The sequence below is a fragment of the Sinocyclocheilus grahami genome, unplaced genomic scaffold (genome assembly GCF_001515645.1).
Source record: "Sinocyclocheilus grahami isolate Dianchi unplaced genomic scaffold, SAMN03320097.WGS_v1.1 scaffold246.1, whole genome shotgun sequence".
In the NCBI taxonomy this organism is placed as follows: Eukaryota; Metazoa; Chordata; class Actinopteri; order Cypriniformes; family Cyprinidae; genus Sinocyclocheilus; species Sinocyclocheilus grahami.
Genome location: NW_015505425.1, coordinates 150,307 through 163,408, shown reverse-complemented (window position 1 = coordinate 163,408; position 13,102 = coordinate 150,307). Strand labels below are relative to the sequence as shown.

The 13,102-nt window shown below is 36.6% G+C and overlaps 1 protein-coding gene across 2 annotated transcripts; it reads right to left on the bottom strand.

The window, feature by feature from the left end:
* Nucleotides 1-674: 674 nt before the first annotated feature.
* LOC107598164 (cyclic AMP-responsive element-binding protein 1) lies at nt 675-12,588 on the bottom strand. 2 transcript variants are annotated; one of them, XM_016289438.1, is made up of 9 exons: nt 12,459-12,588; nt 9,424-9,503; nt 8,255-8,367; nt 7,954-8,100; nt 6,708-6,808; nt 6,499-6,638; nt 6,122-6,304; nt 4,912-5,065; nt 675-3,039 (listed from the first exon to the last, which is right to left on the bottom strand). In XM_016289438.1, exons 3-9 carry the CDS (start codon nt 8,357-8,359, stop codon nt 2,895-2,897), a joined length of 975 nt encoding a protein of 324 aa, XP_016144924.1. In that variant the 5' UTR covers nt 8,360-8,367; nt 9,424-9,503; nt 12,459-12,588; the 3' UTR covers nt 675-2,894. The 2 variants fall into 2 exon arrangements, with proteins under 2 accessions (XP_016144924.1, XP_016144925.1); XM_016289439.1 differs by lacking the exon at nt 12,459-12,588 and adding an exon at nt 12,303-12,451.
* Between the last annotated feature and the right edge of the window lie 514 nt (nt 12,589-13,102).

Genomic DNA, 13,102 nt, shown 5'->3' with positions numbered 1-13,102 from the left:
TTGAAAATCTAAAAATGCAGAAAGTTTCCTGTGAGGGGTAGGTTTAGGGGTAGGGATGGTGTAGGGCAATAGAAAATACGGTTTGTACAGTATAAAAACCATTATGCCTATGGAGAGTCCCCATAAACCATAAAAACAAACCTGTGTGTGTGTGTGTGTGTGCGCGTGAGTGCATGCGTGTGTGTGTATATACATATGGAGTGGCCTTGTTTGCCACTCCAATTCAAGAATGACATTATTATAAAATTTTAATCAAATTTTGCTAAAAATAAATGTCAAATCTTGGAATATATCTACCAAATTAACATTCATTCATATATAATCACTTACATTAACCCAAAATGTTCTGTTTATTTTATATATACTGTATATATATATAAAATAAACGGAACATTTTGGGTTAATATAATGCTATATATAATAAACACATATTCACGGGTCTCATGCAGCTCCCTACAGTATTTACTTTGAAACCATTTTCATTCAGAAATTGCTAGTACATTTCTCAAATAATTACAAGGGAATGGCAGGTAAAACATTCAATTAAACGTGCAATTTTAAAGTAAAAAGACTGAAATGGTATTTTCTTGTAAAACATATTCCAATAACCTTTGTTTTATTTACAGCTTTGAAAAATCATTTTTTACTTGAGCATGGTGAAGTTGTGCATTGCATTGCACGGTATTTCCAACCACAACACCCAGTGTGCAGTATTAGTATTTTATTAAAGATTTACATTTGTGTACAAAAGAGAGGTGGGGGAAACAACATGAAGTTTATACAATTGTATTGTAATAGTAATAAGAGTGCAAAGCTTCTAAAAATGTAAGTCAAGTCACAGAGTATATACAATACACTTCTAAACTTTTGAAACACTATAAAATCCTACCAGTGCTGTACATAGTGTCCAAAAGGTGAACGCTATCATACAAAAAGTGCATGATGTGTTTGTCCAAAATGAGTGGGATCAAACATTGCTTTAGATTGATTGTTTTTTTTTGAATGGATGGAGACAAACACACATAGTAGAATATTTCAGAGTTCACTTTGGCCAGCATGGTAGTAGGTCAATCTCACTGCATATGGGGTACATACAAGAGGAAAAAAGTTACTACCAGTTCAGGAAAATGAATAAAGATTCAATCATGGAAAACAGACAGAATTTGCATTTCTCTGAAAGCTGAGGTCAGTCTGTCCTTCGATGAACCAATTCAGTGTCAGAAAATAATTGGTTTTGCGAGGGAAGTCAGGTTGCATGTCAGCTTGCATAAGCAGTTAGACTGCAGATCTGGACCGTGAGCGCCTGTTGTGGAGAGATTGCTTCCCTAATTTGTCACGCCTGAATGCGTAAATGACACGTCAGGCAGACTGCTACTCGAAGTTTAGGAGTAGCAGCAGATGATGCACTTACTAACAGATGACAAGGGTACTTTTCCGTACAGACTGGAATTGTTGATGGGCATTTTTAATTCATAGTCTGTTAACATCTCATTTAAAACTTTCTGTCCTCAATACAAAGTATATGCAAAATGTCATACTACAACCAACATTTAATTGACAGATTTCTTTTTTTAATAATTATTCATCAAGAACTTTAAAAGCCTTAAACATTTTGGGTCAACTGGAGCAACTTTGTAAACAAAATACAACTTTTGTTGAAGGCAAACCGTAACAAGTTACCAGCTGTTCAGTTGTTTCTTGAACTTTCAGAAGCAACTGAAAGAATGTGGACAAAGGAAAAATGAAACCAAGAGAAATCTTTATATATATATATGAAATAGCTGCCAAAAATGCATATGCTATAATAGATAACATGTACTCTTTACTTATGTTATCATCACATTATCAAATACAAAGACACTGCGTCCCAGTTGTTAGTGTTGAAATGAAAAACTGACCATATAACGATATCAAAGCTAATGTAATATTTATAAAACATGCTTTAGTTTATAATACCAGAGACTGAATGTATTGGATTGTATTTCATCCAATTATAGCTCTATGATATACAAGCATAACACACGAGTGATCTGCTGAATATAATCAACATAAAAGTGAAGAAATGTTTCAACCTGAAAAATATATATCAAATTCACTTCTGTGGGTAATTCCTGACATTGTAATGTGAATTTTGGTGTATAAGTGACCAAATGTTTGCAATATTATAACCATTTTATATTGTGCATGTGCAACTGTTGCTACTGCAATGGCAGTTTTTAATGAAATTAAATGATTTAGGTACATTTTTGCCATTGAAATATACATGGGCTATAATCTTGTTCTGTATATGATACACAATATTTCTGTTTATCAATATTCATCATTTTATATAGTTTGTTCATATTTAAAGGTAAAAATGTCAACTTAAAACACAAGAGCACTATACACCAAATAAAAGTAACGGTCAGACACGTTAAACCTTTAGAATCTCAAGAGGGAATGATGCCAACTCCAAAGCAAAATCTTTCTCGATGCCTACCATGCTATTGAAATGTCAGTTAAATTATTATTATTGTACATTATTTGTATCTCTTTTAAAAGTTATGGACGTATTATACACCAGCACACTGGAAAAAAGGTAAACATTTTCCCACAAACCCCTCCTCTGAGTTTCGGTTTGAGTCCAGGAGTAAAGATGCCTGAGAACGTACTTGAGTGTTTATGTCCACAGTACATTTCTCAGCATTTTTTTTTGTCTTTAATGACATGATCCAATATTTCTAGAGGAGATTTGTGTTGACCCGGGGGCTTCTGTTCAGTTCCCTCACATACTTGTGTGTTCATACAGGCAGTCTGCAGCAATTTAAAAAAAGAAAACATTTCGAAAACATGCGTCCGTGACTCGCCCTTTAGTCTCGTAAGTCTGCCAGAATGAAGGGAGAACGGGTGGTACGTCACTCTGATTTGTGACAGTACAGGTCTTTGAGTGCTTTGAGCTCCTCGATGAGAGTTTTGTTCTGGTTCTCCAAAACGGCCACACGGTTCTCCAGACACTTGACATATTCCTTTTTCTTTCGACGGCACTCACGAGCAGCCTCTCTGGTGGGGAAAAGAAATTTGAGATCTACTTAGCAAAACCTTTTTGGTCCAAAATAGGGCTGTCAAAAACCAGTGAAATTCCACGATTCTCTGTTACAGCAAAAATGCACTATTGAACATCTCTTTATATAAAGATATTATACTCCACATGCCTTTTGTTTTCAGATAAATGTTGTTATATATATATATATATATATATATATATATTTATTAAACTAATTTACACTAAACAATTATAATTACATGTATCCTTCAGGTATCGTCTCATTTTTTGTCCATGTTTTATGTTTATTATATTATTTGATGAATATCAAATATTTAGACAAAGTCTAATGCGCAGATTCAGTATTTTGACAATCTGATTTTTTTTTGTCATTGTTTTGTCCCCCTGTTCACATGAGACTGGCTATATTTACATTGTCTCACATACATCTGTCAAACAGCTCTCGAGTATTGAAATTAGTCAGTAATCTGTACTGCTTTTAAAGGATTAGTTCACTTCCAGAATAAACATTTCCTGATGATTTTCTCACCCCCATGTCATCCAAGATGTTCATGTCTTTGTCTTTTGTCACAAAGAAATTAAGGTTTTTGAGCAAAACATTCCAGGATTTTTCTCCATATAATAGACTTCAGTGGGAACCAACGGGCTGAAGGTCCAAATTGCAGTTTCAGTGCAGCTTCAAAGGGCTCTACACGATCCCAGCAGAGGAATAAGGGTCTTATCTAGCCAAACCATCTGTTGTATTTTCTAAAAAAAAATAAACATTTATATATTTTTTAACCACAAATGCTCATCTTGCTTTAGCTTTGCTTGTGCATGTGCGTCTTCACATATTATGTAATCCCGTTGGAAAGGTCAAGTGCGGTTAGCTCTTCGTCTGTGTACTCCGGTTCAGAAAGGTAGGGTAGGGCGAAAAACTCCATCTCATTTTCTCCTCCAACCTCCAAAATCGTCCGACATCGTTGTTTTACCTTTTTTTGGTAAAGGGTGCTTGACTTTCTTTGCACGTTCGCTTTGCAAACACTGGGTTGGTGCTTCCGCCTTGCAACGTGATTACGTAATGCGTGAGGTCGAGCTAGTGCAAGATGAGCATTTGTGGTTAAAAAGTATATATATTTTTTTTTTTTAGAAAATGACTGGTCGTAAATGTTTTATTTATTTACTTTTTTTTTGAAAATGCAACGGATGGTTTGGCTAGATAAGACCCTTATTCCTCTGCTGGGATCGTGTAGAGCCCTTTGAAGCTGCACTGAAACTGCAATTTGGACCTTCAGCCCGTTGGTTCCCACTGAAGTCCATTATATGGAGAAAAATCCTGAAATGTTTTCCTCAAAAACCTTAATTTCTTAGCGACTGAAGACAGAAAGACATGAACATCTCGGATGACATGGGGGGGTGAGTGAATTATCAGGAAATTTTTATTCTGGAAGTGAACTGGGGGAAAAAAGCACTGTTTCTACAAAAAATATTAAGCAGCACAACCGTTTTCAACTGATGAAAATGGATAAAAATCCAGAGTTCGAGTCCCAGCTTGTGGACCTTTTCCGATCTTGTCCCCCCCTCTCTCTCTCCCACTTCGCTTCCTGTCTACAATACTGTCCTATCCTAATAAAAGGCTAAAATGGCAAAAATAAATCTTTAAAAAAGTAATAAAATCAAAAAGTTCACAATGTTTTTTGTTTTTTTTCAAATAAATGCAACCTTGGTGCGCAAAAGACACTTAATTAAAAAATGTAACAAAAATCTTAACAACCCCAAATGGTAATGTACATATGTGAGAGTATTTACAGGCACAGAATGTATGACCATAAGTGATAAGGCTGACTTTACGTTGTTTACTTTTACCAAAAACTTGATTTGGTTTTTACCTGTTCTTCATGAGGCGGACCTCCCTCTTGCGCGTGACCTCTTCAGCACCTCCTTGACTTGGCAGGGCCGGAGAGGATGCCATGACCACACCTGGAGCAATAGTGCTGGTTTGGGCAGTACGAATTTGATAGGCCTGAACATCTCCAGAAGCAGCTTTAGGGTAGACAAAACGCAGCCAACAAACAATGAATGAAAATTTTGAATTAAAGCATAGAATACAGATGGATACCTTTAACTTGCAACAGGCCAGACAGTAGGGCAAAAAGTTAAAAACAATATCATAATTGATACTATTTACTTACTTAAGCAATGTTTGTATCCTTAAAACTGGATTGTATCTTTAGTCTGTTTCGAACAGTAATTGTTTCTCATGGGGACGTAAGCTATTTTCAACATTTACAGGGGTTAGTTTGTGATTTTATTGCTATCCGAATCCAGAACGTCTGTGTTTTTAACAACGTAAAAATCCCTGGCCAAATTACCTACGGTTTTTTGACAAAAACTTAAGGTTGTGTGGTAATTTAATTGCCATCTGAATCCACATCTTTTCAAAAAGAAATCAATTCAAGATTCCCTGTTAAAACTGGCAAATACCGTATGGTAACTGTAGTGCTTTGCTGTAATTCGCATGCATATTTATTACTGAAACTGCTGAAAAGTATTTACAAAAACAATATTTCATAACTGCTCCACCACAGCGAGTGGGAGCTGTTAAAAACAAAAAGAAGAAAGAGAAGAAAAGCATTTGAAATGGGTCATTATTATGGCTGGTATGCAATACAAGTTTAAAATATTTATTATATACAGTCGTATACATAAAAATATAAACCAAGCAGCTTTATGTTTACCTTATGTAAATAAGAGGTTGCATTAACTTTCTGCAAATTTTTTAATGACATCCATCATTTTGAGAGATAAAATTAAAGACAGAAAACCATTTCAACTATAACATGTCTATTTTCCTATTTTTAAACAGGAGATTTAAATAAACAATAAATAAGATATTATTAAATATGAATTTATTCTTATTATTCCAAGCATATGACATTTTATATACAGCAGACAATCATGCGACTGGCCACGTGAGCAGCGTGGTTCCGGGTGAATAAACTGCCATCCGAATCCATGAGTTTTATCACTGAGGTGCCATGTAAATTTATATTTACAGAGGTTCACATGAAAAAATCAGGGGAAAATAGTCCAGCTCACCTTGTACCACCACTTGATTGCTGGGCACCAGTATTTGTTGACCGTCACTGGTCTGGGCGTACTGCAGGATGGTGGTCCCCGGCTGGGCTGCTGCTGCATTGGTCATGGTGAGAGTCTGCAATCCCTGCATTCCATCTGTGCCATTATTCGCAAGCTGAATGGCTCCACCCTGTGTAATGGCGACTGAAGAAGAAACAGCAATCAAGAGGTTGTCATTGATTTGGTGAGAAGCTGTGCACATGGAACTATATGTTTAAGATCCAAATATGTTGGGAGTTGTGGTCTTAAAGTGCTCCTGACATGTTGAGCTGTGATTATAAAGTGGGAGGTGCAGGTTTGAATCTCAAAATATCTCAAAACTTCAGTCATGGACTTACTGTACTGGCCACTGCTGGTCTGATATATTGGGGTTGGCACGGTCACTGTAGTGATGGCAGGCGCAGTGTCCTCCTCGGATTTCTCCTCTTCAATTCTCGGAACTCCTGGAGCGTCTGATGATAGGTCATTCAGGATTTTCCTATAAATCACAGACAGCTGTTGACTTGAAAATTTCCTTACGTAAAACCATTGAAGAACGTATACATACCTATACGAGGGGCGTCTAGAAAGAATCTCTCTTCGTTTTCGAGAGTCAGTCACGCTGTCCACTGATTCCTGCGAGTCCTCACTCTCTGCTACTGTGGAAATCTGATCAACAGACAATTGTCATATTTAGATTTGCCTATATGGTAGGGATGCACAATATTATTGCACCAATATAGTAATCGGCCGATAATATCGGCATCGGCCCGATATGAAAATATATGCCGATATGTCTTGCAGATAAGATGAATACATTAACCCACATGTGCTCAGGGTGTGCTAGCGATTAGATCACGTCAGCAGTGTGGCTCATTCTTGAAGCAAAGTTTTGCCCAAATGATGATTAGATTCACTGTTTTGGATCGCTGCATTTAAACTGAGAATGCACGTACAGAATGACACATTCGGTGTATGATAGAGTAAACCGTAATAGCACGTGCAGTGGCAGCCTCCCCCGGGTCCTAATGCTTGCTCAGTAAGGAGTTTTAATTCCGTAGGGGGTGCTGTTGGCCTACTTCTAATAAAATTAAAGCAAAATACACAAAATAATATTTAGACTGTGTTTCTGATTAAATAAAGCAGTAATTGATGCCATAAAATCATGAGTATGTTTTGATTTAAAGTTCAGAAGCTATAGCTTACAAAACAACAAAAAAACAAAACAAACATGTCTCTTAAATTAAATTATTTTATATATACTGATTTATTCATTAATGTGTAATATGTTGTGCATGTGTAAGATTTTCAGAATTTTTACAACTCTTGCTTTAGACCATTAACAAATGTTAAATCTTAAAATAAAATATTAAGGTTACCACTGCATCCTTCTGAAAAAAAAAAATGCAGCGATTGAATATATAGTTATTTTCAAATCTTCAATGTACTGTCATTACAAAAGACCTTCATTGTTGTTTATTTAATTCTAGCAAATAAGTTCTTGTTAAAAACTAACCAAAATTAAAAAATAATTTGCTTATAATTTCTGCACAGGAGAGACTTGGTGTTGTTTCCAAACAAAAGGAAATATATCGGTATCGGCATCGGCCAAAATGAGTTGAAAAATATCGGCATATCGGATATCAGCAAAAATCCAATATCGTGCATCCCTACTATATGGCACAAATTTCCCATAATTGCCTGTTAAGAGAATCACGTGAGGTGAACGGAATACATCAAGGATGAAATGCATCTTGTCACCTGATAATCAGTCATAAACATGTAGAGATGTTGGAAGTGTTCATTTGTCTTACCTGGACAGTCTGCACCTGTGGCGACTGAATGACTGAAGGTTGAGCAGCCTGAATCACTCCGTGTACCTGCACCGTCTGACCATTGGGCAGCTGCACCAGGGTGAATGTGGGCGCTGTGGCACTAGCGTGTCCGGCAGCCATTGTTACCTATCCAACATCACACATACATTCAAACACAGTCATCCTGTCTCTAATGTCCGACTCTTGATTGAACGTTTTAGCTCTTCATGTTTCAAAATAAAACGTTAAGCCCTGAATTATTTTGTCGTACTGTATAGTAAACAATCGATTGTGTTCCTACCTGTGCAAGAGTGGCGAACTGGGCCTGTGTGATCTGTTGGTTCTCAGTTTCAGAGACTGCAGTGTCTGCACCCTGCTGGGCATCGGCTCCCGACTCCATGGTCATTGAGTTAGCTGGTAAAAAACAGGATGGAAATTACAACATATTGAGTTTACATTTTTGACACAGGTACAAAGAAACAAATAGCCATTTTGAAGTACACAAGAATAATCTAGATAACAAGCAAATGCTGACAATGTTACATATTTAGTATTTTTTTTAATCATCATACATTCCTATATCATGTCATCCCACTGTAACATTTCTTTAAGTGCTCCTTTTATATATTGCATAAAACCCAGTGAAATTGGTAGAATAAAACCAAAGTATGCACAGCATGTCAAAAACCTCATTATCATTAGAAAAATTTCATCACTGACTCTAAACCTGTATGAGTTTCTTTCTTCAGCTGAACACACACACACACACACATACACACACACCATTAAAGAATGTTAGTAACCAAACAGTTGCTGGTAGCCTTTCACTTCCATGGTGTTTTTTTCTCCCTCTATCGAAGTCAATAGCTGCCAGTAACTGTTTGGTTACCCTCATTCTTCAAAATATATTTTTCTGTGCTCAACAGAAGAAAAAAACTCATACAGGTTTGGAACAACATGAGAGTGAGTAAATGACAAAATTGCCATTTTTGGGTGAACTACCTTAACCTTTAACATCCTAAAACACTTCTTATATGATCTTAAAGTCAGTATGAACGAGAAATTACAACCAACATTTTGACGTGTATGCTAGTGTAATTCTTGAACAAGAAAAAAAAATCTTGATTTTGCCCATTGGGAATTTATTCCATTGTTGTCATTTGCTAATTGCTGCGATTGTTTCATGTGAGCAACATCTTGCTGGAGAGGAGAGATTGGAATGGAGAGATAAGAATGTTCAAATAATGATGATAATAAATCAATTTAAAATAATAAAGATAATACTGATGATAATAATAATTTGAATAAATACTGCAATAATCTATACAAAAATAAGAAATCTGATTTCACGGTGACTTGAATTACATAAACGATTAATATATGTTAAGTAAGTTCATTCCTCTTTATCAACACTACTTTCAGTCTCAACCTGTAACTTTGGATCTGGCATTGCAGATGAAGTGTACATACCTATAAGTGGGAAACCCAGACAAAATCTTCACACCGTCCACTGACTCTGGTAAGTCTTCACTCTCTGCTACTGCAGAAATCTGATCAGACAGACACCAAAAAATTTCACTATACTAGGCAGTAACTTTGACATTTCTACTTTGAAATCATCCTCCATAGTACTGAGGAAATACTGAGAAAAAACTTCTACAAACACTGTTGTTGGTATACAGTATCTGGCAAAAAGTATCATCAAAACGTGACATTAAAGCTATAATTCACCAAAATGAAAATTCTGTCATCATTTACTCACCCTCAAGTTGTTCCAAACCTGTACAAGTTTCTTTCTTGAACATAAAAGATGGGTAGAATATGGGTAGCTAACTGTTGATGGTCCCCACTGACTCCCATAGTATGGTAAAGAAAAAGAAGAAGAAAGACATTCATACAGGTTTGGAACAACTTGAGGGTGAGTAAATGACCATCTCAAATGTGTAATTGTTGCATTTACAAAAATGCTTTAATCTATTCCAGCTTAATATACAGAAGTGATTAGCAGGTTGATTCCCAAGTAAAGTATAAAGTCTATGGCTCAGTTGCAGCCCTTTGTACAAGTAATGTCAGATTAGACAGAGTTCCTTTTTTTTCTTGTCACTGTGACTTCTATAAATGAATGTACATTAAGTTTGATGTAAGTACCAGTGTGTCACGGCATCCTGGTGCCATCACATTCATTGCAATTCTATAAGAATCACTGCATCTAAGCCAGTGGTATTGTAATGCTACTTGGTACTGTAATCTAGTTTAGCTGGTATAATATTGTAACATGATAAAAGATACGAAAACCCAAGCCAAACAAAGTTAAATATCCACTAAAATGTTTTGTCCAGGTTTATAAGACAAGCAAATGAAAATGAAGCTCTAGACTTTCTTGGAAAAGGAAGCTAATTTTAGAATATACAAATATAGCCATACATTAGTTACGTATGGCTAAATCGTTCATGTGCTGCAACTCTATACAGAGTTTTAATTGAATTATTTGACATTGCTTCGGAAATAAGGGCGCAAATTTCCTGCACTCAAGACGAGCACAGTAATAAATCAATACAATGGCTGTTTGGTCTAAAAACTGAGACTGCAACATTTGCATGTCCATTGATAAACGTTCTTCCCAGAAACTGTTCTTGTCCAGGGAAGAAACTGCATCAAATATGTCTTGTCTTCATTTAAAGTTACTAAATTTAAGATATACGGAAACAAACTGCTGAATCCTTGCTGAACATGTTTATGCTCAGGATTCAGTGAGCTCTGACCTTTGATGCTTTAGCACAGAATACTGGCAGGTCTCTCTGGAAACATACGCCTACTACATACGTCACACTAAGAGATGCGATGCATTGCAGTGCATAGCAGAAATTAATCTAAATCCCAGTGTGAATTTAAAATGTTTGTAAGTTCTCATTAAATAAAGACCAGTGTGCAACCCCAAGGTGCTCTGAAAATCTTTATTTCTGCATTGGTCTACTACAATAACATCTAATATTAGAGTGTAAAATTACTAGTGCACTGCCCACTGCCCAGTGATAAAAATTAAGTACTGCAATAAAGGTGTCGTCATATAGCTTTTTTTTATTATTATTGAAAGTGCATCACAATATGCTGTGATTGCAGTCCTGACTTCCCTTGACTGTTCAGCGTTTGTAGATTTTGGAGTGTCTGACCTCTAGGCCTCTTCCTCTGGGGAGGAAGAGTTGGATTAAGCTAGGTTTTCATAAATGAACCTGTGACCGGCTTCAGCATAGCAAGAAAAAAAAGAAGCAATTTTCAATTACTAAAAAAAAAAAAAAGATTTGCAAAAATAGTTTAAATGGGTTTCTAGAATGGTGAAATTATACTCATCTGCTTTATTAATAATAATAATCACCTTAAACCATACTAAATGTGTGTACCATAATGCTAGTATGATAATTAAAATATCATATAATAATGATTTGTGATAATAGGAATATAAAATGATAAAATGAATATATTAGAAATAACAGTTTTATTACCATTAGTGGCTGTTTTTAATTGTGTGTGAAACAATAAGGTCAATAGAGCACTTTGAAACAGAATAATACGAGAAAGGGAGAGAGAGAGAGCAAGCTCCAGCATGGTAGAAAGCATGAACTGACAGTAATGTGATCTCATGACGCTCAGAGTCTTTCTGTGGTGTGATTGGTCATGCATAGTTCTCCCTCTACTTTTCAAATCCTATTTTCTGCTAGACAGATTATTCTAGGAAACATGTAGCTGTTGTGCATTTATAGATCTTTACATCTAAAACTATAAGCATGCATCCAAATGACAGCCTACAGATGTTAAACGACTTATTTGCTTTTTGTTTGTTTGTTTGTACTGTGGAACAGATCATGAGTAATGCCTTAAACTTCATAATCAAATTGACTTGCATTTGAATAGGTTTGTGCAATTTAATAACCAAGTATGCAATACAATACTGCATTTATTAGTCACGTGCAATGTACAGAAGGTAAAAAGTATTCTATACTATATATAAAAAATGTATTTGCTTGAGGGTGCGCAATCACAGCTCACAGAATAGTACATAATGAAACAGTGCTATAATAACCCAGTCCTAAAGGATCAGGGTGGGTACAATAAATCGCACAATGCATCAAGGACATCAGAGAAGATTAAATTATTCCTGAATGATATAAGAGTATTACACCCTGAATCCACCCAGGAGCACACATTTTGTCTAGCCAGCGTGTGAAAGAAGCCAACAAGAAAGGGGAAAACCCACATATATGATCTGCACAGATGCATAGAGAACACCAGAGGTTATACATCCATATTTCCTTGCATTTCAAATGATCAGCCATGCATCAAGATTTTCCCACCCTGGGTTTGTGTTGCTCTCCCGTTTGCCTCCCCTCCCTCTGCATGCAACAACTACAGCCGCCATGATCTCTTTGTTTGCAACGGGCCGAACCCAAACCAGATTCTTATGCTATTCGGGACGAGCCCTTTCCCTCCGGACACTTGTCTCCTCTTACCGATACAGACTCCCTCCGTCACTCTCGAGCCCTCGGAGCTCCACTTTTATTCAGGCCGACACGTAAGAGACCGCGTCAGGCTACACCTCCGTCGCGTCACCGAGAGCAACAACACAGAGAACGAGACGAAAATCCGATCATCAACCGCACTGCACTGAGCGAGAGCTGCCGACAGCGTGGCGGAAAAAGTCGAGTGGTGACGGATATAGACGAAGCGCTGCCGAAGCTTAACGAAATAGTGCGAATACGACATACTTGCGCAAGACTGCTAAATGAACCTCGGCAAATGTTTTTAAAACGGAACATTGGTTAGCATACTTAGAAATACCAAATTAATATGAAAATATAAAAACCAGTCTTACAGCTTGGCTAAGCTGGTTCCAACTGGTTAACTGGTAGGCCATTCCAGTGTGACCGACTGTGCCCTAAACTCCTTTCAAACCAGCCAAAAGACCAGCTTGGAGCTGGAACCACCAGCAAACCAACTTATGCTGGTTTGAGCTGTTATTTTCACCAAAGAGATTTCATCAGAAAGCTTTAACAGTGTAGACTATCTCTATCTGTAATCCATCATATGCGCAAAATATTGCAAAACGTCATGTTCATCAATTAATAATTAATTCAACATAAATGATCAAGACAGA